General features: G+C 47.3%; 1 protein-coding gene across 5 annotated transcripts; it reads right to left on the bottom strand.

Annotated features, from left to right (window-relative positions):
• Positions 1-1,769: 1,769 nt before the first annotated feature.
• Positions 1,770-26,676, bottom strand: ITPRIP (inositol 1,4,5-trisphosphate receptor interacting protein). 5 transcript variants are annotated; one of them, XM_017804114.1, is made up of 5 exons: positions 26,576-26,671; positions 21,561-21,654; positions 20,357-20,463; positions 18,158-18,314; positions 1,770-6,836 (listed from the first exon to the last, which is right to left on the bottom strand). In XM_017804114.1, exon 5 carries the CDS (start codon positions 6,821-6,823, stop codon positions 5,174-5,176), a length of 1,650 nt encoding a protein of 549 aa, XP_017659603.1. In that variant the 5' UTR covers positions 6,824-6,836; positions 18,158-18,314; positions 20,357-20,463; positions 21,561-21,654; positions 26,576-26,671; the 3' UTR covers positions 1,770-5,173. The 5 variants fall into 5 exon arrangements, with proteins under 5 accessions (XP_017659603.1, XP_017659599.1, XP_017659600.1 ...); XM_017804110.1 differs by lacking the exon at positions 18,158-18,314 and having other exon boundaries at positions 26,576-26,670; XM_017804111.1 differs by lacking the exons at positions 18,158-18,314; positions 21,561-21,654 and having other exon boundaries at positions 26,576-26,676.

Raw genomic sequence — 26,676 nt, 5'->3', positions numbered from 1 at the left:
GTTTTTAAGCCAGCTGCTTCTCAGAGCTGCTCAGTGCTGATTCAGCCTCAGTGGTCACTGGAAGGCAGAGTTATTAAAGGTATGCAGAGCATTCTGTGGGGCTGGAAGGCATGTCACCAAGGAAAGAGTGGTGTTTTTATTATATGAATTAATAACTAGCTTTGGGTTTGCTTCCAGAGCCAGAGCACAATGGAATATTAACAAGGATGTGCCGTTCCTTTAAGCAGGCAAAGGTTTTAAGCAGGAGATTAAATGGTGGTGTGTGGTTGCTGCAACTTGGCTCTGGATACCCATAAAACAAACAGATAAAGAGGATTCCTCTAGCTAAACTGGAAACTCAGGAGATTTCCGGTTCAGCCAAAAAGGGCAACATCTACCAGTGTTATTTAGAACTTGCCATGAAAGGGTATTTTTGTGCAGATGTATTCAGAATAATTATTTTGAATTCTTGTGGATTCATATTCTCAAGAAGACTGACAACCCCAGCATTATTTTGGAATAGCTATTCCACTTTATATTCACATTGCAATTTATTCTGGAGCTATTTCTACAGTTGGTCAGGAATCGCAGGGATTCTTGATGCTGGGCTCACTGTGCTAGTATCACACTGGAAATACCCCCACTCTATCCTTCTGCTCTGTTAGAAGCATTTTTGAGGGAGCTGGAAACAAAAGAGACTTCACACTAATTTAGATTTTGTACAAGACTTTATTATAAATAAAGCTGCATGAGAAGATCTATACAAATTCAACAGTGTCCTGCTATAAAAGCAGCAGTTTAAGTACAGCATTGTCAATCAAGGAAGACCTTAATTTGGAGAGTTCTGGTGTTATTGCCCATCTCAACTGCATTGCCATACTACAGTTTTGCTTCTGAGCTAACGTATTACACACAGACCCCCCATCCTAAAAAAAGACAAGTAATAAATAAAGCTGTTTACTCAGTAGGCTCCTATGAGAGCCAACCCCTCAATGGTCAGCAGCAAAGTTGCTACAGGTGCATAAAGTCTTATTTCTTCACCACAGAGAAAACATTGCAAAGGCTTTGCATTAAAAATGTCTGGTGAACAAGCACCAAATCCTGCTGCTTGAATACTGGATAAACTTTTGGATCCTTTTGCTAAAATACATCTTTATACCCCTCTAAGACCTGTCTATAGAGCAACTTGGAGAGAGAAAAGCCATATTCTGTGGCTGCCACATAGCAGAGTGAACACACAACAGCTCCCCTTAGAAGACATTCAGCTCCTGAACAGCAATAACCTTAGCCCATTTCCTAAAGGCAAATGGCTCCTGAGGCTATGTTGTAGATCAGTGGCTGCTATCAAGCCACCACTAATTCCATTACCTTGACAGAGCCCATAATAAAATATTAAAACCACAAGTTGAGGGTGGAGGGAGTGGTTGGAAGGCACTAGGAGTTCATCTATTGAATTCACCCAGTTAGCAAATAGCAAGAACAGTACTGAGACACAAGGAAGGGGTGCAGGACAGGCCATTTACCCTTCCCTAGAATGTCTTACAGAGATGCAGGCATTGCCAAAGACATGTTGTGTGTTTATGTCATATGCAGTTTGGTTTTAAAAGAACATTTTCTACTTTAAACCACAAACTCTCATTTCTACCTCCATCCTTTAAAGCTGCTTCCTATGAATGCCCACCCAGATTTCAGTCAAGGCAGAACTACACTAGTGGGCAACACTAAAATGTTTTAGGGCATTTTTACTGCCTGACAGCTGATGGAGCCGAACTGTTTTATAAACCTTTTTTGTGAAATGTGGGCTTTTACTGATAGGGCTAGTACTTGATGGGCAAAGATTTAATACAAGACAGACAAGGAAGTCCAAAGAATGATGTGCTTCACATCACGGCCTCCTTGTACCACTGCAGAGGTCTGATCCAAAGAAACGCTGTGTACCCACATCTCCTCTGATGGGACACTTCTATACCTCTGGTATATGGCTGACAAGGAAGATCTCTGCCCTGAGGCTCCTTGGAGCACAGCTTATAATCACAAACCACTTTTTCCCCTCAGACAGGTATGTGTGGGTTTCCTCACAGCCTAAATGCACAGAACAGACCTCTTAAAAGGTGCTCAGGGCAAAATGAGCATATTTATGTAGGAAAATTAAGCAAAGCAATTTCTTCCAGTGGAATCAAATCCACAAATTCATTGGTTCAGCTCCAGCTTGGGTTCAACTAAACCCCATGAGAACACTTCAGGGTCAGTTTGGGCACCCAAGTACAGAAAACAAAGAACAAAAGACTTAATCCACTTATCAGTTTAGGTTCCCTTTGAGTCTGAGCAGCAGTGCTTGTAGCTGTGTAAAGACAAGTTTGGGCTCGTTTACAGGCCCGTAGGACTGGCATTGCAAAGCTTTGTTCTGACATTTTAATAGGGGAGTTACCTTATTCTGTTCAACAGCCTTTTCTTCTCATGCTCCCCCTGCTCAACCTTATATAAAAGTTATTTTTCAACCCTGAATGTCATTTCCTGAGAGACCTGGGTCACAAATTTGTTTCTGTTCTTTGGACAGTCTAAATTTAGACTCCTGACAGGAAACAGCAGAGAAATTTTTATTTCTCTCTGGCTGGGCTAGGAACACATTTAGAAGCAACTCCAACCACAAGTTCTTCAGCATGACCTGCCTGCCACCAGCCCATGCAAAGCTGGATCTGCTACAGGCACTGTGCAGTAAACCAGGGCAGGTAAAAATGGTAAATTGCTTGGGTTTGCAAACAACTTACACAGCTTCCAGTGCAGCCTCCAGCCTCCAGTATTAGGACCTACCCTCCCTGTACCTCTGCTTGTCACTACCTGCTTGTCGTGTCCCGAGACTGCTCCTGCTCTCTTTCCAACTGGGGAAGGCTTGCTTGGCTCTACTAGTGAAAGCCAGGGGCTTACAGCACTTGTTAGCGTTAGCAATTAGTCCAGCCCTCTCTGCCAGCCCTGGCAGTCTCCCATCCCAGGCACTCATCTCCAAGGTTCTGAAGCAAGCACTGATGATCCAAGACTCCTTCCTATTGGCACTACTCACCAGACTCTCCTCTCTCATTTTACTTCCTACCTACCCCTTACTTTCTGCTCAGAGGTATCACTTAACTACCCAATAGCCATGATAATAAAAGCCAAGAGAGGCAGTGATTTGAGCAAAGAGTTCCCTGTCCCCACCTGTGCTTTCTTACAAACCAGGTGTGGAGACAGGAAAAGCTTTCTCTGCCTTTGTGATGAAGTGTCCATCACTGGTGGTGGGACAGAGAAGAGCAGACATCAATGAAGTGGTGAAATGGTTTTTAGCAGGAAAAGGGGGAGAAGGCACGACTATGGAGAGTTTGCTTATCAACAGGTTGGATAATAAGCTTCATGCTGTATGCTATATCCAGTAGTGATACAGGATTAAATCTTATATCTGATATGATAAGAGAGGATTGATAAAAAGGGACCTGTGGAATGTGGTAAAATCATCCCTGATGGGTCTCACCTCACAGAAAAACTACCCTCTTGTAAGACGGGATTCGGAGAAGCCCTAGTGTAAAACTTTGCAGGAAATTCTAGTGTAAGAAAATTACAGCAAAGGCCCCTTAGCACTGGAACCCAGACTTCTGTGACCAGCACAAAGCAAATCTGCACTGAGGCCCTGGCTTGGACCCTGCACAAAGCACACTGAAGAGGGTGAGGGTCTCCTGAGCCCTCTCCTCTAGCAAAGCCACCTTGCTGGGGTTGGGCAGCCCACTGGCACAGCAAACATGCTGATTTTTGAGGGATTTCAGTCATCTCCATTTCTATGTTGTTTGGGCTTTTTTTAGCATATGCCACAAGACTCTCTCCTGGCTTGAAAGCCTGCAGCAGCTCACTAATCCTTCACACTCCCAGCTCAGCAAATTACAGTCTGCAAGCAGCAGCTCCTCAGAGCCTCATCAGAGCAGCAGTCTTTAAAAAGATTGAGGAGACCCTATAAGGGAGCTTTTGCCTGTGTATGTGGAGCAGAAGGCATACAACACTGATCACAAGGGAGTTGCAAAGACAGCACTGCCAAGCTCTACTACATGTGCACCTTTTTCATCCCTTCCTTCTCCTCCTCCTGACTCAGAGTGATCCTGCTGGCCTTGGCCTCATTAAAACCATGTGGGGAGATGCCCTCTCATTTGGAGGGTGGTTGTTCACTCCTGCTACCAGACTGCTAAGATTGGCTTCATTACAGGATAATTTTGGAGAACTGCTTCTTTTATGAAAGCAAAACCTATAGCAGTCATAGAATTAGAATAGTTTGGGTAGGAAGGGACCTCAAAAGATCATGTAGTTCAACCCCAATTTTCCTTTCTTGGCTGTTCTCAGCCTTACTGCACCAAGGTAAGGAAAACAAACCAATAAACCAAAATAAACATCAATAGTGATGTTTCTTTTATCTAAGGTAAAAAAGATTCCTGTCCATTTATCCATAGAAAATGGCCAGGAATATAAACCACTAGCTATGTTACCATGGAAGACTTGAATTAAATGGTCTGAAGACACAGACCCTGCACCCTGCTACATCTTTCCACTGGAGATGAAACGTGCAGCATGCAGGGTGTTTTTGAAGGACAGGACAAGCCATTTAAACTACCGCTGCAAGTCCCTTTGAAGCTGTGGTTGATTTAGGGATCTCCATCCAGTCCAGATCTTGTGCATGACCCTCCTCCTCTCCACACAAGCATGGAGTCTTATGTTGCGCTTCCCTTGGTCGGTCGCAGAGCTCCTCTTGTCTGTGAGCAGACAGGCTCCTTTGATCCCCAGATCCTGTCTCTGATTCCTCCACCCTTTTCTTATCTCCTCCTTCCAAAGGAAATGAAGTATTTGGCCACCATCACCCACCACCATTGTTTGCATTGCAGGTATCTGAATAAATTAGTTGTATTTGTTCCTCAACCACCACTGCAGCATGACTGAGGCACAATAGAAAAATATATTCCTAGCTGCGTAAAACTGAGCCAGCACAGCAGTGGAGCAGAAACCTACTTCAATACCACATCTTCCAGTTTCTACCTATTCTCCTCGCCTTGCCTCTCCCTCCCTGCAGGAACCATGGCCCAGGACTGGTTCAGCTGCAGACAAGAAGCTGTACTGGCAAAGTCAGTTCTCTCCAGGAGGCTTCAGAAAGTTGCCCTCTGGATTTGTGCTTAGAGTTTGGCTTTGTTTAAAGGGATTCCTTACGGATCCCATTGGTGTGTGCAAGGGGAATGTGCACTGTGTACTCATTTATTAGTGCAGACATGTTCCTGAGCATCTCGTGGAATGTGTCCACTGTCTTCCTGTAAACGTCCCTGCGTAGCACAAAGGGACGGAAAAGGTTGAGAGGCTCAGCCCTCTGAAATACGATGGGGAAACCCAGCTCTGCTGGTACCTTCCCATTGCCAATGAAGAAGTGGTAGAGCTTCTTTTCATGCAAACATTTCTCCAGGAATTTCAGCATGTCCTGTAGACGAGCCTCCAACTTCTCTGGGGCCCAGTCCTGACTGGGACGTGCCTGCAGGAGATGCAGCATCACTGTCTTCAGGTGGTAGTTGGTGAGCCCGCTTGGACCTGTGAGGCTGCATTGCTTCCCATGGAGGAAGGAGAGGATCTGCAGGCAGCTGACATGGCAGGCATTGGTAGGCAGTGTTTTGGACACCAGATGGATGAACCTCCTCTCATAGACTGCGAAGGTGAGAAACCAGTGAGTGCTGGAGGGGACATCTCCTGCCAGGCTGCTCCGAGGGAAATGGGAGATGAAGTAAACATCGGAGTTTTCATACTGCACCACAGGGGTGAGGTTGAAGGCAATTGATTTCCCTGATCTAAATTTTATCTTCAGGGCTCCTGGCGAGTCCAGGAGGCTGAAGGAAAGGTCAAATTCATACTTGTGGGAGATTCTGTTCCAGGCCTTGGTGACAGCAATCTGGAACCACTTCATGACTTGATCGGCATCCAGATATTGAGTATTTTTGAAGCACAGGAGGTCTTCCATCTCACTGCTGGGCCTGGTAGTACTGACTTGGCTATGGAGGAGGCACAGCATATCTTCCCCTAGTTTAGTCTTGTCACAGATGCAACCTGTCACATCCTCATCTGCCCTGCACACCTTGATAGTGCCATAACCTTGTTCATCTGGGGGAAAAGAGTCCCCAGAGCACCAGGTCTGGCAGCGGAAGCAGTATGGCTCCGGGGGGGCAAAAGGCACTATCAGATCACAGACGAAAGGTTTACGCACTCTCCAGTTCTCATACATGCTCCCCACACCCATGCATTCCTCCACTTCCATGTCAGCATCCCGGTTACAAACACTCCTCAAGGCCTCCAGCAGGTCATCTGCAAAGCCTTCCACCATCTCCCGCATCCTGGCCATGTCTCCGGTGGTGCCCAGGATGCGCCTCTCATAAAAGCTGGCCAAGATGGCCTTGTTAGGGAAGGCTACTCCTTTAAATGCTTTCCCCAGGACAGCCATGTCATCCTCTTCTCCTCCTATGTCCTGCCAATTCCCTTCCTGGAAATCCTGCCTCCAGAGCTCGATCAGCAGGAAGATGATCATGGAAAGGGCAGTCCACATATCCCATCGGACCTTTTCCTCTTTGGTTTCCTCCACTACCAATGCAGCCTTTTCCAGAGCCTTCTGTGTGGCTTCCTGGTCTGCAATCTCCTGCTCCAAGCGTAACTGTTCCAGCCGAAGGCTCTCCTCCCGCTCCTTCATCTTCTGGATGATTTCTTCCGTGTTCTCGGGGACAGTGCCATTCTCCTTAGGGAAGAAGAGCGGGTGGTTGACGATAGCTGTAATCACCAGTAGGCACACCCGGAAGATTCCCACAGGCATGGCAGTTCCTTCCCTGGAAGAGAAAGAAAGGTAGAATGACCCATTATTCAGAGCATATTCCCTTAAGTAAGAAAAAAAAGAAAGAAACTTCTCACTGGAATAAAAACTTTGGCATCCTTTCTAGCCCTGAAAAAAATGCTTGAGTCTAGAAGCTCCTGAGTGCACAGTGTTTCTGCAAGTTATCAACCAACTTCCTGAAGAGGCTTTATCAGCTTTTGGTGAGAATGAAAGTGGCTCTTATCAAGTGATCTTCGCAGAACAGAACTGTGAAGGCACTAGCTCCTGTCAACCCACTGTGATGCTGCTGGGGCAGTGTGGGAGGGCACGTCCATCCTCCTTCCCCCCTTTAAAATTCCTGGGACAGAAAGGGAAAGAAGCAGGAAGGACCTCGCCAGGTAAGCAAGCAGGACTGGAGATGAGCACTGCTTTTCCTCAACGTAAGGCTGATGTTGCAGATGTGGCAATGGCATAAGCAGGGCTGTCCTGATTACCTTCCATGTTAAGCATGTCTGGGAACCCACATAGCCTGCTTGGATCAGAGCTAACCTTCACTGCCAGTGCTGGTGATGTGCACCTGCGTGGGAACAAGCCTGCATGGTTTTGTGCTTCTAAAAAGGCACTACAAGCAAAGCTCTTCTTGCCTTTCAACACCATCAGGATCAGGCTGTGGTAAACCCTTCTGCCCCCCGGGATGCTTCATGATCATGGTCCCAAGAGAAAGGACAGAGACAGAGACACTGTTAAACTGGAAAGGGTTTCCTTTAGCCAAGTGGTTTTAAAAGCATCAGGTTGTTTATTTTTGGTGCTTACTACACTACTGTGGAAGACATTAGTAAACACCATGGCTTTGATGTAAGCCATCTCCCCCAAACACTCCTTTAACAGCTGTGCTTGCAGCCAGCTCACTCCCATTGGAAGTGCCCTCAGCATTGCTGTGAGGAACACACCAGCCATGTGCCAGCAGCCTTGCACAGGCCCTTGGCGTGACTGAGCCCACTACTGTGTTTTGGAGTGGTTTTGTGTGGTTATTGGCTCTGCTGCTCAAACCTCACATTTATTAAACCTTTCTGTGCCATGGGACTCATGATGAAAGAATTTAATTCTCAACTTTCTAGAACATGGTCCCATTGCTGGGGTATCTGTCTGGTCCTGACAAGACCTCACAGAAGGCTGGGCCAGATGGTGCTTGGGCTGTTTCCTCCCAGGTGGCATTTCTGTTTCTGAAGGGCTGGCATCGCTATCAAGAGCCCAAGTGCCTGCCCAGGGCAGTACAACCTGAAGTTGTCACCCACTGCTGTGATGTAGAGAGCTCACCAGTCCCTCCTTCTGGCAACATCACTCCTCAGTCCCAGCACAGGAAGACCAGAAGAACAAAGCTGATAAACAGGGATATTTCTTCTTTCAGCAGAAAGAAGAAATTTTAACAGTTGCTTTAATCCCTCAAAAGTGTGTTTGAGAGAGAAGGGTTTTTACAGAAATAAGGCTATCAATAAAATACCTAATCAATCAGACCAGAAATAGTAATCTCATTCCTAACAAATCCTGTTGTGGGAATGAGGCTCTCTCACAGAAAGCCAAGAGATGGTGAGGCGCTCTGTGCTCCGGGAGCTGAGGGTTGTAATTCCTTCCCCCTGCAATAGCTCCTTGCAGGCCTGAACTCTGCATATTTTGGTTCACAGCAATCCTGCTGTCCCAGCATCTGGGCAAAGAGAACATATCTGGCAATCTCATTTATGCCTCCACAGGGCATACAATAAAGACAGATCCATCCCAGTGGACCTTGTTATCGTAACTATGCAACAAACTGTTGGCTTCTGATTGCAGGAACCCAGATTTCCTCCATGTGAGCATTTACTGTATATGGGAACTGTATCCTTCGGCATGCAATTATCTCTGCTTATGAGAGGGCTGGGACTGGAATAACAAGGGAAGGGAACAGGATTGAGACGCATTGTCCAAGCATCAAGAAAATTCACACGGTGCTCAGGATAATGCTACGTGCCCCTCCCTGTGCAACATCTACCAACTCCCTTTCTTTAGAACCCATGCACATGCATAGATAAAATGTTCTTATGCAGTCATTTCTCTGGAGATGGTTTGTGGGCCTGTCTTGTCCTTTTTACATTTACATTAACTCTTTAATTCATCAGGCAATGAATTAAAGCTGAATTAATGCCCAAATCTGGGTGTTCCAGTTATTCTGTGAGCTCAATGCCTGGGCACATTTTAAAAATAAACTGTGGTCGCCCTGCATTGCAAAGGGCTTTATCAGTTTGCCGGGGCAGGGCAGGAAGTGCTGGTGAGTTCCTTTCCTTAGTGCTACGCTCTCGCAGACCACATGTGCTTTCTAAGCTTAAAAATAACATGGCCAGGGGCCAGGTGCCTCCTTCTTGTAGTCTTGACCAGGATGACATTGCTGCATTGCCCTGCTAGACCTCTGTCCCTGTGGATGGAATGTTTTACTGTTACCAGGTTACTTCTTAGATGCATAAGGCTAAAAGAAGTCAGCTTCCCTGGGATCTTCTTGTAGTCTTCAAGACTCTCTCATGCCCAGCTGCCCATGGGCACACCACTTCCAGAAGTTACCTGTCCCTTCTGGTAGCAGAAGGAGTTAGACCTGGCATCCCCAAGTCCATCACTGGCTGGCTCAGCTGAATTCACTCCATGTCACTGACATTCTAGGCTACCCCAGCTGATTTTGCAGGAGAGTAGGTTAGGAAGCACACACACATCTCTTGCCCAGCAAATTCTACAGGCATCAAACTCTGGAAGAGAGCCACTATGAAAACTGGAAGTGACAAAATCTTCAGATCACATGAATTTGCAAGAGGCATGTCTGTTTTCAGCCTGAATACAGGAAGTTCTCCTGGTCAAAACTGCCCTTTTGCTAGTGTAGCTATTCTTACCAGAAAATGAAGCCAAACATTAACCTTGGTTAAGGCTTAAGATTAATGATGCTCAGTGACCAAGGTCAGTGGAGCCTGGCCTTGGCAGCAGTAAGGGTGGTACGGGCAGAGCGTTCCCACATCTCATCACATCCAGCTTTCTTGGCTAATATGGAAAGACTCAATAATACAGGTGAAACCAGTAGCACTGCCTGCTACGGGGCTCCAGCTTTCCCCATAACAAAGGTCGCTCTTTTCCATTGCTTTTAACTTCAGCCCAAGCTACTTAAGCCTGATAAAAATATTTATGCCTGCTCTGGCTGAGACAGCTTTTGTGTGGGGAAGAGGGAGTGAGTCCAAATGTTTCCAAGCTGGAGACTAAGGCAGAGAAACAGCATTTTTTTAATCTACGCATCAAATTTAGCAACACTTCAAGTATGGGAAAAAAAAAAAGGTATTCATAAGTTTTTAAACAGTAAGTTCTCTAAGCACTCTTCAGCCTTTTCCAAATTTCTCACCCTGCTATTTTTTTCCCCGTTTAAAGTACGGACAACGTCCAAACTCAGTAACAGACTTACGTCCACCTACCTGCTGCAGACCCTCTTGTGGCAGTCCCAGGGCTCCAAAGACCCCCTGAGGGAGGGTGCTGTGGTCCTTGCTGCATCACAGGCAGGCCAGCCCTGCCAGCAGCCAAACTAGCCCTCCCTGAACCAGCTGAGAATGCAGAAACCCCACCTGTTGTGCTCCTGTGGGCACAAAACAGAGAAAGGAGCAGCAAGACCAAGGAAAGCTGCTTGAGAAAGTGAGAAGGGCCAGGATATGTGAAGCCTTGCTGTCTTGATGTAAAGCTCTGTCTCTGCTCACTGTCCAGCATGTGATGGTACTTGTTCAAACCTGCCTCTGGCACCAGAACTAGTTTTCTTCCAGGCTTTTCTATGGTGCTCACTGTTTCAATGGTTAGGGGCTTCACCAATTTTAAGGTTAATGACCGCTCTGAACAAGCCTGGGAAGTGAGGGGGCAGACACCATACCACTCTCCAGCTGGGGAGTGAGGGCTCAGGGAGATAAAAGCAGCTGATCCCTCTGCTGTCCGACTGGAAACAACAATCAGCTACATCCTACAGCACTTGGTAAGTTCAAAGGCTCCACCAAGAGCACCTGCAGCCCTCCACTCTCAGCTCCCAGGTAGGTTAGGCCTCATCCTTTCAAGCCTGAAGCAGTCTTCCCACCTGGAAAACTGTGACCAGCCCTACAGGAGGTCCTGGATGATGCAGAGAGCCTCAAGAGAGGAAGGGGAAAGATGGCACTGGTATCATGCAGTTCAGGTTGGTGCCATGAAGCCACAAGCAGAAGGAGGCCAGCTCTCTCACCAGCTGATCTGAAAGCTCTTTGCTGCACCACTTGGTGATGTTTGGCTCACCTGCTCTCCTGGAGCACAGTTACAGACAGTGTGGTGTAAGGAAAGGGAAGCAGCACATGAAGAAGCCTTCACACAGCCAGGCAGCAGCTCTACCTGCAGTTTCTGCCTTGAAGACAGCCTCCTCACCTGGGTACATCATAGAGTTCATACGGGGTTTGTGTGGACCAACCTGAGATAGCTGCTGCCTTGTGGCAATGTGTGCTCCCCCTTCCCACCAGCCACCCTGCCACAGGGGATTTCCCTGCATGAGCAACAAAGTCCTTCACAGAGATGATGATGCTTAAAGTCACAACACTGTCCTGCCCATTCCAGCTAAAATGTGCTCAATATCTGATGTACCCAAGCCTTCCTCACACTCTTGGACCTTCAGACCCTTTTACCTCCTGCTCAGCCTGTTAAAGAGGATTTAAATGGCAGCTTGCAACTTGCCTCTGTAGGCTGCTCATATGCTGAGCTCAGATAACCCTCCATCTCCTCTGAAGACATGGAAGAACATTTTCATAAGCTACCCCTTTCTTTACTCAAGAGTTCCCATACAGCTTTATTTTTTTCAGGGTTTTTATTCCCTTACATTTTGAATCCCGGGAAGCAAAACATGCTCTGGCCAGTGTTCAGCAATAAACCAGACAGGAGTGGGCTGAAGCTTTGATTCTTAAATTAGAAAACCCTAAGTCAAGCCACTGAATGTGGTTCAGTAATGCACTGGAACACGCCAAGACATCATTTACGACACACTCGATTGCTTCCTGCGATTGGGCTGACACAAAAGGCAGTGAATAGGTGGCTGCCACATTGTGTTTTGCTTTGGTAGGCTGCAAGAAAAGAGGCATTTCAAAGATGATAGAAACTACAGCTGGTTGGGAGGTTTTCTTTATTGAAAGCTGCCAAATTTTTGAAACCAGAAATTTCATGGGAACAAATACGATTTCTGACACTCTCACTGGAAAGGTCCTTGAGGCTTGAAAGGACTCTGATACTTGTTTTGCCTCAAACCAGCTACTAACCTGCAACTGGGACTTTCTAACTGGGAAGGTGTGAACCTCAGTCGGAGGGGTTTCATCCAGCCCAGACATACTCCCTCATGACTCAGCTTCTGGGAGCTCCACGATTCCTCCTCTTGCTGTAAAACAGTAAAAAACATTGCCTTTTGGCCTTTGAGTGTATAGTCTGAAAATGTTTCTGCTGCATTTTTGAAGATCTAGTCAAGAATAAAAGTGTGCTGAAAGTTCTTAGTAACACACTATGTCCTTCTCCAATCTGCAGATACTGTTCCCACCTCTGCAGGTATTCAGAGTTATGTCCAGCTGCCACTGAAAGAAATGTTTTTTCTTAGTGGGGACTACAAGCTCTGATTTGTAAGACACATGCACAATGGTAGAGAATTGGGAACTCCAGAGATATATGTCAGTATTATGGTTCCTGCCAAAAACTTAGAAAGATGCACTTAGACATCCTCATAGCATACTGCTTGCTGTTTTTCCACCATCTCCCTATCAACATTTACAGAGCAGTCAAAAGGCCTTTTCTGGCTCAGGACAGGTGCTCAGTGCAGTTCTCTTTCCAGCTGCTGCATGTAAAGCCTCAGGAATAGATATGTGCTTGTTGGCTGTTCAAAGAAAAAGACAAAGGTACCACTAGAGAAAGCAATACCCTTGTAAAGATACCAGACTGGTCCTTCCCATTAGTTGTTGGAAATTTGTTGTTCAAATTTTGCCTCTTTTGCACTGAAAAGAATGAGAAAATTTTCATGTTTTAATTTATATGCACATATTTTAAAAAGAGAGCTCATGTCTATGCTCTTGTAGTCTGATCACTTACTTGGGATACCAGAAACTTCTGTTGAAGGCTCTCCTCCAAATTCAGGAGAGACTAAAGTAATCTAAGCTTTGGTCTCCTTCCCGTCCCCTGAGGTTCCTGCCCTCATCACTTTCAGGTCAACGCTCTGCTCTCCCGGTTTGACCTGAGGTTTCACAGGATTCGAGGAACTGATTTTGGCAGGACTTCACTGAAACCTGTCTTGCTCTCAGACCATATTTACTGAAGAAGTATTATCTGGGGAGGCTCTGGACCCTCGGGCAGCTGGAGGGCCCTGAGAGCCAAGATGAACACTTCCACATACTGAAACACACCCCAGGATGACTAAGGGTCTATTGCAGCAGTCTATCCCTCCCACACCACAGCGTACACATCAGCACATGTCACCCTGCCCAGCTTTCACCTGGCATAGGCAGCAAGAGCCCAGGCACTTAGATGAGGTTCCTCAGCTGGCTTCTATCCTCCAGGACAAAGACCCCACTGCTGCAGTGAGGATGTGTCCCAGACCTATACAGAGCCATAAAGACACCCCCCCACACACTTCCCACTCTGCCCTCAGCTGTGACAGCACCCAGCACAGCCCACCCAGAGATCATACAGCACGGGGCAGCCAGGAGAGGCTCCTGCTCTCCCATCTCTTGAGCACACAGTCAGCTGCAGCACACACAGCCCAGTCAAGACAATCAGGGGGTAAAGAATCCAGTACGGAGCCTGAGCAGCACCAACTTGTGCTGTTCTTTCCCTTGCTATGAATTAAGCTGTGTGCAGGATATTGGTGTGATGAGCTGCCGGATGGGACAGAGCAGTGCCAGCCACAGCAGCAATAACTCATATTCTGATTTGTTTTTTGAGCATTAAATTAGTACTACAGACAAAGTACCGAATTCCAGTTGCCAGCACAATTGCAGCTGGTTCAGCACAGACAGGTGGGATTGGGCTCTGTCTTTGGCTCTCTACCAAAGCCGCAAGTGGAGAAGGACCAAATACACCAATACATGAAGTGCAGAGGCCTGGGTGTTGAGACTGGTAACACAACCACATCTGAAACCAGAACAAGCCAGCTGGCCTGCCCAGGACTACAAAAGTCAGGTATGGCCAAGCAACTGCCTTCCAAACCATGCCTGGAAGTCCCACCCCAGATTAGCTGCTGGCCACAGCACAGCAGTTGGACAAGGCCACTTGCCTGATACCTATTGTTTTGCTGTTTGATTGAGAACACGTTAGCCTTTTGTGACACCCGTGGACATCCTGTCCCAGGCCTGCTGCAATGCCAACAGGGTCAGTCGCACAGCCAGAGTCGGACATCCTGCCCAACAGGTCTGCTGTGGACTGTCGGAAGCAATATTTTCCTCCTGGGGGTCACCAGATCAGGTATTTCCAAGGAAATGCTGATGCTCATCCTGTGTGCAGGACTAGATAGCCCTTCCTTCCCATGGACAGGCGGATTCAGGGAATAGATAAGCAGCCAGTGGCACTGACAGTGCTCTGGAAGCAGACACTGCCATGCAGCCCCAGGTCCAAACGAGGAGTGATTTTGTCAGCATCTCTTCAGGCAGAGCAGTGCTTGACTTGCCTTAGGAAAGACAGGGATTCTTTCTCCTGTCTTTCAGTTATTCATTACCTTTACCATCAAGAAGCTATTTCTCAGGCCTCATTAATTCTCCCTTGCTGCAGTTTGAAGCTCTAACATTCCAGTGACCACTGTGGGTAAAAGTAGCACAGATTGTTTCTTTTCTTCTTGCAGTACCCCTCAGGATGTTCAGAGGTCCTCTCCTCCTGCATCAGCTTTCGCTGCACACAGATGCATTTATAAGATATTGCCATAAAATCCCATGGTCTCCCTTACTCCAAAGCCTATACAGTACAAAGTTTTCTTTCTGGTTCAGGGGGAGCTATTTGCCTTCTAGGTCTCTTTTCCAAAACCCACAGATGTGGCACATGTTAGATTTTCAGTTTCATCAGCAAGTGGAGATTTATGTGGCCATTTCTAAGTCATTATTTCTCAGTGCATAGAGATATCATGCCAGTAAAGCAAACATGATTCTGGCTCCCTCTTCCAGCCCCCAAAGCCAGCAGCCACCATTAAAGGTAGCTGTAACAACTAATAAACAAACACAGAGCCAGGTCATGCCCCCAGATCACTCACTGTTTACTCACTGCAAAGGTGGACCCAAGAGGAGGTGCCCGTGGAGACCAGGAGACAAAGCTAACAGCATGAGGAGTGTGTTACTCAGCATCCTGACCATTGCCTGCATGTATTTTTTTGCTTTTTGACTGTGCAAGCCAGCTCAGCTTTTGTCACCAAGAAGCACATGGGCAGTCTGTGTAGTGCCTTGGGTTCCCCCTCGTAGGACTAAGAAGGGATTTCACAAATTGGAACATAGTGTTGGCAGCAGGGGAGGCAGGAGAGGAAAGGTAGGAAGTGTGTATATGGCTCCCACCCACGTACTGAGCTGTTGTAGTAGGATCATGGCCAGGAACAGCTTGGCTTTTTAAGCCAAATAAATTTTGTTTGTTAACTGTGAGGAAAACAACTGGAGCAGACAGAACTTTTGTGGGTTTTGCTGGTTTTGGGTTTGATTTTTTTAGGTTTTTTTTTTAGGAGGAGAAAAGACACACACAAAGAAAAAAAAGTTAACTTACCACCTTTACCTCCCCCTCAAACATAACCTGATGGGAGCCCAGGCAATAGTTGGTCATTCCCTTGCACAGTCTTTCATCAGCACAGATGGACACAACACCCCTAGTGCTTTACCAAAAGCCTGATAGTGTCAACCACGAGGTATGGAGCAATGTCACTGCACAGATGCTCTCTGGCCTCCACCTGGTGCTCACGGTGGGACCCACTCTGGCTGTCACCCCCTCAGCCACACAACATCTCCTTGCACGTGCAGGCAGCCATGGCTCACTGAGCCGGTCTGACAGTCACCGCAGGGAAAGGTGATGAGAACGCAAAAGGGTTCAATTGCCAAGATATTTCTTCAAATCTGCCCTCCTTCCCCCCACTTAATTCTCACCAAGGCGGAAAGAACCCACATCAGTGTTGCCAAATCAGGCAGTGGCTACTCTGGCTCTCCTATCTCTAAGGTAAGCACATGCTCTGCATCCTTACACATCCAGCTTAACTGTACATTGCACATCCACTGAGACAAACACTTTGGTATTATAATAGTTGGTTAAAACATCAGAAAGTTGATTTCCCAGAAGGGATACGCCACTCCAGCACATCTAGGAAAAGCACATGTGGATATTGGCATGGCTCAGACATGACTTGCAGAATGATTACATTTTACATGTGAAACTACGAAGTTCCATTTCAGTCATGGAACAAGGAACACTTATATATTACAGACAGTAGAAAGCACAGTAGTTGCCAGACAATTCCACACTGAGATGCTGAACAGAAACACGGCAAAAAGAAATTGTCATTGCAGGCTGGGAATTTGGCTGATCTGAGATCTTCTACTCCATCACAGTTTTGACTTGGTGACAGTCAGGAGACCTGCAGGCCCAAGGACCTGCTTAAACAGGACTCAAAAACACTGACTGGGATTGAAGATTTGTGTGATACTGCACTATTGTTTTGCTAATCAGTTACTGCTGTTTGTATTCAAACAACTGGAGAGGAACTGTATTTAAAAGCTGGCTATTGTAGCCAAGATGTCACCACAGAAATGAAAAGCAATGCTTTATTCCATTGCCTAAAATCCCAGTTTTTTTGGTAAAACACAATATAGTTCCTTAAATAAAATAAAAATAATAATAAAAAACCCCCATCCCAACAGACTGTGAAAGCCCCTGCAGGGATGGGTAGAGGGTGTGGAAGGAAGAGAGAACAAGAAACAGCACTTTTACTGCATTGCCCCATTTCTTTGACTCCCACTAGGATGACTCCCTGATCTAAGCGGAGGCACTTTGCATTGCAGGCAGCCTCTGCAGGAAGAATTTTATTACCTGGTGACTCTAGAAAAGATCAGGAGAAACAAGACAAATGCTTTGGGAAGCAGTAATCCCAGTCCTGGCTCACTAGTCATAAACTTAAAAACTGCCAAGACAGACGCACACACACAAATATGTTGGCTGCAGAGTACTGCTGGCTAACCCTGCTTTTCAAAATGAGTTTGAATAAATAAAAAGCAGAAGAAGAAAGCAAAGTCATACAAGAAAACAAACTGCCTCACTTCCGTGCAATATTTACATGAAGCTCATCTTTTCAACACCCGTGGCCACCAACTCAGAGCCATTTTCACCCAAGGGAATGACTCAGAGACCAGCCTATTGCCACATGTACCCATATTTAATAATTTTCATGTGCTCTTTGCTCAGTCCCCTTTTCTTACCAACAAAAGGAAACATCTCTAAGCTCTTTCTTTCCTTGAAGAATTTGTAAACTGAATTCTGGGAAGAAAAACTCTGAAAACGCTCAACAGGGTAAGAGCAATGCAACTTGCACTGCTGTAACAGAATTATCGAACACTCATATTAAGGCTGTGAAGCCACGTGGTTTTCATTTGGGATGTGGGGTGAACACATAGCTTGCTTCCTTTATAACATAAGCACAACAAAGGAAGGCTTTGTTTGAAAGCCAAGGAACAGCCTCTCTGCACACTTAAAGGCTAAGTTACCACGTAATGGGAACTGTGAGTCATAGCTGTGGGGCCCCTGCTCATAGGCACAAAAACCCCCTCTGCTGCAGCAGGCAGGGAGCTTAGCAAGGAGTAAAGACAGCTTCCAGCTTCACATGGGAGACTGAAAGTATCCAGGACTAGCAGCAAATACAAGGCTGAGCTGAGAGCACGTGTTGTGGATGACTTACTACACAAACATGTTCCTCTCAATTGACATTTCTTCCTGTAACTCCTTCAGAGCATGAGATCATAACCCTGCACCTATTCCAAGAGCACGATGCAGCTATGGGTCAACAGGGAGGTGGGACACACATCATCCAAGCACCTTTAGACCATCTTTTGACTTTGACAGCAGAAGAGAGTGGCCATGATACTTAGACTGAGCATAGTCAGCTCACTAGGTAGGACTGCAGTACAGCTCTATGTCCTTATGTCACCTACTGTGCCGATAATTTATGTCACTGTGTGTCACAGCAGGGGAGGCTCAGCTGGTGGATTTTAGCTACCCAAAATAAAGATGAAGACATCCCTGTCATCCTTGCCCCCACTTGACTGGAAGAAAAAGATAAGGGTCATCTTCACTTACCATGAATGATTTGCAATCTGCAGTGCAGAAATGTCTGTGCTGCTGAAATTCAAGTATTTTCCCTCACATTTCCAACAGTCCCAAAGTATTTGGATGCTAAATCCCCAGAGGCCTTTAAGAATCAAACTCTTCTCTGAAATCAGTGGCAGTAAGGTACCTGAACATCCAGGAGGAAATAGAGTATGATCTAAGCATTCTGGACAAAGATACACAAGACCAAGCCCCTCTGGAAGCACTACAGTGCGTATATCAAGCACCACTTTTTAAGCTTGAGAACATCTCCTTAGCTCCACCTCTGGTATGTGTTAACAGAAAAAGAACTTAAAAAATAGGGAAAAAAGAGGTCTGGAAAAGCAATACAGTTTCTTCCCTCTGCCTATGCATGGCCTACACTGTGCCTGGATGGTTTCTGGCAAGTCTCTATCTACTTTGTTCTGAAAAACTTCCAGTGAATCTGCCTCCCAAGGCAGTTTAGACTACTGCTTAACTGCCCCTACCTGTAGGAAAGTCTCCTTATCACTGCATGTGCTTTCTCCAAAACAAGCTGTTTTGGACCCCTGCTGGGATTCTGGCACAGGCAGGCGGTATCTTGTCTTAGGGAACTACTCACCTCCCTGCAGACATCGTGGGAACCATTTGCTCCCACTCCTCATCAGGTGCTCATCATACGTCACCAAATCCTCTGCAATTTGGAAGAACTGAAAGCAAGGCGCTCTGAAGCCAATTTACATTGTTTTCATTTGGGTTTGGCCACAAACTCTATATTTTCAACTGACGGTGCCCACCATCCCTTGAGGCAATCCAGAGAAAGATGAGTTGGTTAGACAGGTGGCTCAGCTGACACCTTACAACTGATCAGACACAAGAACCTTCTCTACGTGCTCTTCCCCCTGGTTTTGAAAGTGAAGGAACAGTAACAGTTTTCCTTTGCCAGGCAACCAGAATAACCATATGAGTCAGAGGCTGTACCTAACAGGGCTTAAATTCTGCAACAGTTGGCTGCAATGGTCCTCATCCCTGCCAACACCATGCCTGGTTTTTCTAAGCATGGCAGTGGGATGGATCAGATACTTTCCCTAAAAATGCTGAAAAAGCATCTCTGCCTTGAGGCAAATATCGTTGATACAAATAATGTGCTAGATCAGCCAGAAAAACCTGCCTCTGGAAGAGGGATAATAATGAAAGATGGTGAAGGGAAAGGAGAAAGAGAAAGAGCTTCATTTACACACAGGAGAATGGCAATGGGCCAGCTCTCACAGCTTTGATCAGGGCTGGAGGAGCATGCCAGGGAACGCTGTGAGTTGAGCTTTGCTAGAGCAGAGCAGCCGTTTGAACTCTGCGATGGGAAAAAAGGGACAGACACCACCCAACACCGATCCAGAATAAATAAAAGAAAAAAATCACATGGAGAACATGAACTAACAGGTACTTGGAGCCAAAGCAGGACATTGTGGCAGCCAGGACCGCTGCTCTGGCGGCTCCCTCTGTCATCAGCTCCAGTTCTTTCCTTCCCACCACTGGTACCTGCAGAGCCTCCTGTCACACACTCGCAGAGCAGCAGTACCAGACATCTTGGTTTCACCCAGCAGTTCTCCTTTCAGCATGTTTTCAGGCGTTTTGATACAAACAGGAAAACTCTACACATTGCTGGCTTGTGGCTTATTTCCCTTCAATCTGGCTGCCTCTGCTGTCACCCACGATCACCAGGAGGCAGTCCACACACTTCCATGCCTTTGCTCTCTCTCTAACACCTGGAAGAGTGGGGATCTAGTACTTGCCCAGTCTGGGTGAGGTACCTCTGGCAAGTTCCCCTGCACAACAGAAAACGCAGCAGTAAGTGATGTCGGCAAAGTTTTGGACCTGTTGGTTCCCTTTTGCCATCACTCTCTGACTAGATCCCAACCGTAACAAGCAGTGAGATAAAAACAATTTTATACTGAAAGTCCAAAAGAGAGGCTTTTAACACTGATCTTCTACACTGAAGCCATTTCCAAATTAAACTTTCATAACACTGCTACTTTTACTTTGCAAGAAGCTGTCTGAACCTCGCTGTTGGGAACATTTACTAAAATATGAGCCACACCAATCTCCTTTCAGCATTTCTGCTGCAAGGCTCAAGATCTCCTAGTGAGAGCCCATCAAGATGCTTTTTTAAATCACATCAAATCTGGAAGGAAGAATGACCCCTGGAGCACTTACCTGCTACACGGCTTTGCAGGTGCTCATTAGGCTTCACATTACTACTACTGCCGTGATGCAGAGAAGACTATATTCAGTCACCCACTGATGAAGCACAGCCAGGAAGTCTGCAAAACACAAAGTGAATGAATGAGGAAGTTCAGGCAGCAGTTGGGTATATAATGCAGTTATCTAAACTAGGAATTGATTAAAAAAAGAGATTAACTCACCCCCTTACCTAATAAAATTATCATAAAAGCTCAAGAGACCAGAAATAATCAGTTTGAAGTGATCAGGGGAGAGTTAAAATGCTGTTTCTCCCAAGGGAAAGTGTGCAGATCACACTGTGGGTCTGTCAGCCTTGCAGACATGTTGGTAAGTAAGGACCTCCCTCCTCTGACTCCATCATCACCCACCAACCCTCTCCTTTTAAAATGGATTAGGGTCAAATTAGCAGCTGCATAAGTGCAAGGGCTGGGACAGTTTTGTCTGGGATTGGTTTGTCTAGAAAAGGCATCTGTCTGCTGTAAGCAGCTTGTAAGGTAGAAATACTTGCTCGGGGAGCTGGGTTTAGAGAGCTAATGGGAGAAACAGAAAATACAGAAGAGACAGGAAATGTCTAAGAGCAGACAGGAAGATGTGAAACACTGAACCACAAAAGACAAACTACCATATTTTAGGAGAGAGAAGTGAAGAAATTTTACATGCAACAGGAAAAAAACAAAGTCCCCCAACCAAAGGGAAGAGAGGACCTGACAAGTTGGTTGCAGGTAGATAAAGGAGATATTACCCAGGTGCACAATGGGCTGGGGAGCAGGTATCCACCACCCTCATTTCCAGCTGCTACCACCACTTCAAACCTTCCAACTGTCATCCAAAGCCTGATGAAATCATGATCAGTGTGGGCTGAGCTGGGCTTTGGAGCTGGGTACTTTAAGGGCTCAATATTAGGTTGATGCAACCTTGTTCTTTGGAGCCCCTTCACTTAGCCTCCCTCCTCCCACGTACCTGCTTTGACCAGACCGTGTGTACAGTTTCACTTCTCTCTGTCTTCTTAGACGCCAGATTGAGCAAATGGGCTCTGTTCTGCCCTACCCTGCCCTCCCAGCTTGCAGGGCTGCAGGTGCCTCTGCTCAACCAGTGCCATGACTGCCAGCAGCAGCACAGGCTGCCAAACACAGGAGCAAGACACCCCAAACCCCAAAGGTCTGGATTTGCACTGTACCTTCACAATATCCTAGTGGATGTTTGTAAGCCCTCAGGGCCAGCAACGCCTGGTCTCATGGTGGCTCAGGGTCAGTAAGGTGCAGCAGGTGCTTCTGCTTGGAGGAAAGAAACTATGAAGTGCTGTGTGGGTACTGCTACTATGGGAATTGCACAACCTCACTTGTTAAAATAATTTTTAAATCTCAAAAGAGAGAGTTTAAGTCAGAGACTCCCTCAACTATACGTGTATAGATGTTGGAGAGACCTTGACTGAACCTTAGGAGGTGATCTAAGGCCACTTACAAGCAGGTCCTTCTCAGCAGTGGGTGTGCCTGTTGTGCACCCTCACATACCAGCACAAACCTTCTCTCACTCTCTTTGAGGCAGTCACAGAGTCACAGAATGGTTTCAGCTGGAAGGGACCTTAGAGAGTGTCAAGTTCCAACTCTCCTGCCATAAGCAGGGATGCCACCCACTGGACCATGTAGCTCAAAGTTCCATCCAGCCTGGCCTTGAACACTTTCAGGGGTGGGGCAATCACAGTTTTGTTGGGCAACCTGTTCCAGTGCCTCACCATCTTCTAAGCAAAAAATTTCCTAACATCTAATCTAAGTCTCTCCTCTTTTAGTTTAAAACTGTTCCCCCTTGTCCTATGACTTTCTGTCCATGTGAAAAGTTGCTCTACCTTTTTGTAAGCCCCTTTTAAGTACTAGAACACTGCAATGAAGTCTCTCCGGAACCTCCAGGCTGAACAGCCTCAACTCTCTCAGTCTGACTTCATTGGAGAGGTGCTCCAGCCCCGTGATCATCTTTGTGACCTCCTTTGGACCTGTTCCAACACTTTGATGTACCTTCCTGTACTGAGGACCCCAGAACTGGATGTGGCAGGTGGAGTCTCATGAGAGCAGAGTAGAGGGGAACAAGCCCTCCCTCAACCTGCTGGCCATGCTGCTCTGGATGCAGATCAGGACACATTTGGCTTTCTGGGCTTCAAGTGCGCATTGCTGAGTCATGTACAGCCTTTCATTCATGAGAACCCCCAAGTCCTTCTCTGCAGGGTTGCTCTCAATGAATTCTTCTCCCAGTCTGTCCTCATATCTGGGATTGCCCTGACCTAGGTACAGCACCTTGCACTTGGCAGAAGTGCAGTTGCATGAAATTATTGTGGGCCCCCCTCCCAGACTTGTCCAGGTCCCTCTGGATGACATCCCTTCTCTCTGTTGTGTCAACTGCACTGCTCAGCTTTGTGTCATCTGCAAACTTGCTGAGGGTGCATTTGATCTCACTGTGTCACTGATAAAGACATAAAAGAGCACCAGTCCCAAGACAGAGCCCTGAAGGACATCACCAGCCTCCACCTGGACAGAGAGCCATTGACAACCACCCTCTGGTTGCATCTACCCAGCTAAATCCTTATCCACCAAACAGTCAACCTTTCCAATCCACATCTCTCCAATCTGGAGATCAGGATATCATGTGGAACCATGCCAAAGGTCTTACACAATTTTAGGTAGATGACTGGTCAGTCTTCCCTTGCCAAATGTTGCAGCCACTCCATCACAAAAGGCCACCAGACTTGTCAGGTATGATTTGCCCCTAGTGAAGCCATGTTGTCTTGGATCACCTCCTTGTCTTGCATGTGCCTTAACACTGCTTCCATGAGGAAGCTGGACCAACACAGCACAGTGTTTGTTTTGAGTCAGCCCTATATGAGAGCCTCCTCTCCATGACAGAAATCAAAGCCGCCCCTGCTCTAGTGAAGCTCAGCAGCTACTCTGGCCTTCAGGTCATGGCAGTAAAACCTGTTTGTTTTGCTGAACTGCTGGTCAAGGTTGGCTCAGCCAACTTCTTATGGCCCACACGTGTGTGTAAGTACAAACAAGCTAAAAAAAGAGTCCTGCTGCAGCTGCACCCCAGGCCAGCTCTCCGTTCCTGAGGCTGCTTAAAGCTTGGCTACCTGCCTCCCTGCCTATTGCCCACGCTGAGGAGTGAACAGGCAGGAGGTTTTGCTTACACAGCTGAGCTCACATCCCTGCAAAACCTGGAATTCATGGTTGGGCACACGACAATGCTGCCCACTGCACACTCTGGTCACGCTCCCTCCAGCCTGAAAACCAGAGTCTCTACCTCTCTCCACCACCCAGCAATTACATGTGCTGATGGAAAGTATGCTGCCTGGCAGCAAACCTGCTTTTTCCCCAGTATAAATGGATTGTAATAACACTTGGGAGAGAAAGAGCTGGCCCACCCAACAGTCCATTTTAAAGGGGACCTAAATGGACAACCCAGAAGCTTTTTTCAGCTTCCTTTTCCATCACACCATTGCTATGGATTGCAATTGCAATTCTGCAGAGCAGAGTGTGCTGGACAGGACAGCTGGGAGACTCACGCAGACTCTTCACGGGGTTCATATACTGCTTCTTAATGTTCATCTTGTCAACAGAGGCTAAATTTAGCTTAAATTTTGCCAGGATATTTGTTTTAGAGGGGATGCAGATGTGTCAGAAGAAAACAATGCAACTGAGAAAAATAAACCACCCCGTTTGCTGTGTACCTATTGCACTCAGGGAACTAATTTAAGCTATGAGCCAGAAAAAAAAAAAAAAAGAAAGTACACCACAATACAACCCATTAACTGTGTTTCCTGATATCATGGTGTGTTAATTACTTTGCAAGCAAGTTCCAAGACACTGAAACAAGAGAACAACAGTCAGCAGGTAGATAGTTGCAAATGGCAGCCTAAAATCGTCCCTTTGAAAAACATACAGCTTTTCTTAAACAAAAAAGCAGAAATCAGTTAGATCAGCTTGTGGAACACCAGTGTTAGTTTTCTGCACATCAGATTCCCTTCTCCTGTTACTCATTGCCATGTAAAAAGAATCACAAGCACTGGCATCCTTCTGAGACACCGTGCAGAAACACACAAAAGCCCTTAATGCCATGCATAGAACCAATAAAAAACCAAAAGGGGAGCAGACATGCAGCTTTTGGTGGCCCTAGTCATCAGATGGCCTGAAACAATTACTCAGAAAAATGAAGTTCCCCAACCCCTGACCAGGGCTATCTAGTCTGACTTGAGACAGAGAGGGTAGTGTGAAAAAAAAGAAAGGTTGTTCTTAGTAGATTGTAATGCTTCAAGCAACAAAAAGAGGAAGACAGTTAGGTGGGGAGGGGCCACCGCCCGAGCTCTTGATAAACAGGTACAACGCCTTTGGTGTGCACAGGTCTCTTCTTCCTTGCAGATGCCACTGGTGTAAACACAGACCACTGAGTCCTGTACACCCAAGTCATGCAAACAAAGAATGTCATCTACCAGCTGAGAGCCAAGAAATCCTCGGGCTGATCCCAGTACTAACACTGGCTCTCTGGCCTTTGGCACATCAATTCACCTCTCTCCACATCTGTGGCAATCACACTTAACGCACGTGTGTGCATTTCCCACGTGGGAGCAGCACGAAGCATCTATTGTGGAAGAGAAGAAAAGGCTTGAAGTTTCCATTCCTAATTTCTATACTCTGCTTTTCCTTAAGGACTGAGAGAGCACCTTTCACATATATTAAGAAGAAACGGTTCTTAAAAGCAGATACCTATGAAGGTAGACAGAATCACTTTAGTCAGAGCTGCAAAGGAGAATAATCATCATCACCAAACCGAACTAAAAAACCTTGCAAACCAAGGCATCCTACACTACAGCAGCTCTCCTGTCCAACTGCTGCTTTCATGGCAGCTCATGTCCTTGCCTGGCAGCTCACGGCAAACACTGGTGCCTGAAGGAGATGTGCTGAGTATGGGTTAGGCTTACAGTACTCATTAAAAACATGTTAATAGTAATGTTCGCCTAGAGAGACTGTTGCTGCTCATCTTGCCTGACCACATAACAGATACCAATAGCAACGTGTCCTGTTTTCCTGAAGGATTTCAGTATGGCATTTCCCAAGAGAACTGCTTCAGTGGCAGATTGCCAAGTTGGAGACGCAAGGGCCATTAAGGCTCTGTTTCTGCATGTCAGTTTTACAGCCCATGACTTCTAGTATCCCAGTCCTGGCTCACTCTGGTTTGAGCTACAAACACATGCTGGCCACTTTCAAAAACATGCCCACACAAAAGAAGAGCAGTTCTACTGAAAATATCCCTCCTTCGGCTTACTGAAAACATCAATCCTTCTCTCTGTGCTCATTAGTGAGACGTAGTGTAACTCAGAAGAAAGACAAGGAAGTTTTAAGCCCATGCCGTGTAACACTGAACACGCAGCAAAGGTCAGCGATGCGTTTGCATTGGACTGCACATGCCCGAGGTCAGCGCTGGCCCGAGGACCCCACGGGCTGTGTCCCCAGCGAAGAGAGGTGGCCGAGGGGTCCCTCGGGCTCGGTCCCGCAGAGGGTCCCCCCGCGCTCCTCCCCAGGGGCTTTGGCCGCTCTCCCGCCGCTCCCGGGGCCCTGGGAGCGGGCACCTCTTGCCCCTCGCGCTCGGCTCCCGCCTGGGCTGCAGGGACAGAGATGCCGAAAGCTCTGCAGAAACTTTGGTGGGCGCAGCAAGCTGCCTCAGGGGCCCGATCCTGCCGGTGTCCCGGTACCCACCGAGAGGAGCCGCTTAGGCGCGCAAAAGGAGCTAAAGGCAAAAGTTACTCCGCAAGGAGAAGCCGGGGGGCAGTCACAGCAGCGCGACCCGCTGCGGGCAGCCCGGCACGGCCCTTCCCCACCCCCTGGCACCCCTCGTCCCCCCGGGCTGCACCCCCCGGACCCCCGGGTCCCCGCACGACACTCACCGGGCCGGGCGGGCTCGGCCGCCGCTCCCGGGGCGGTCCCCGCACACCGGCGCTGTCGGGGCGGCGGCGGCTCCGCTCGGCGAGGGGCAGGAGCCCGCCCAGCCCAGCCCGGCCCGAGCGGGCGCCCTCCGCTCTTTGGTTTGTTGTCTCTCTCCTCCTTCAAACCACCCCCGCCAGCCCTAGGAGCCCAGCCATCCTCCGGCGGGAGGCAGCGAGCAGTCTGAGCTACCCCTCGGCTCCCCCCATCAGCTTCCCAGATGGTTTCGTACCGAGGGCACGGAGGACGGAGAGGAAATGCGCTCATCTTGCTTCTCGGATGTATTCTGACCTCCTGGTGGTCGTGCCTGAGAGTCAGGAAAGCAGCTGAAAC

Source organism: Lepidothrix coronata, unplaced genomic scaffold (assembly GCF_001604755.1).
Source record: "Lepidothrix coronata isolate B3197 unplaced genomic scaffold, Lepidothrix_coronata-1.0 Scaffold8, whole genome shotgun sequence".
NCBI lineage: Eukaryota > Metazoa > Chordata > Aves > Passeriformes > Pipridae > Lepidothrix > Lepidothrix coronata.
The sequence above is the reverse complement of the archived record's forward strand: the minus strand, read 5'-3'. Positions and strand labels throughout refer to the sequence as shown.

What these genes read in the sequence shown, in the direction of transcription:
- ITPRIP (XM_017804111.1), bottom strand. Translation starts at nt 6,823, where the DNA reads ATGCCTGTGGGAATCTTCCGGGTGTGCCTACTGGTGATTACAGCTATC.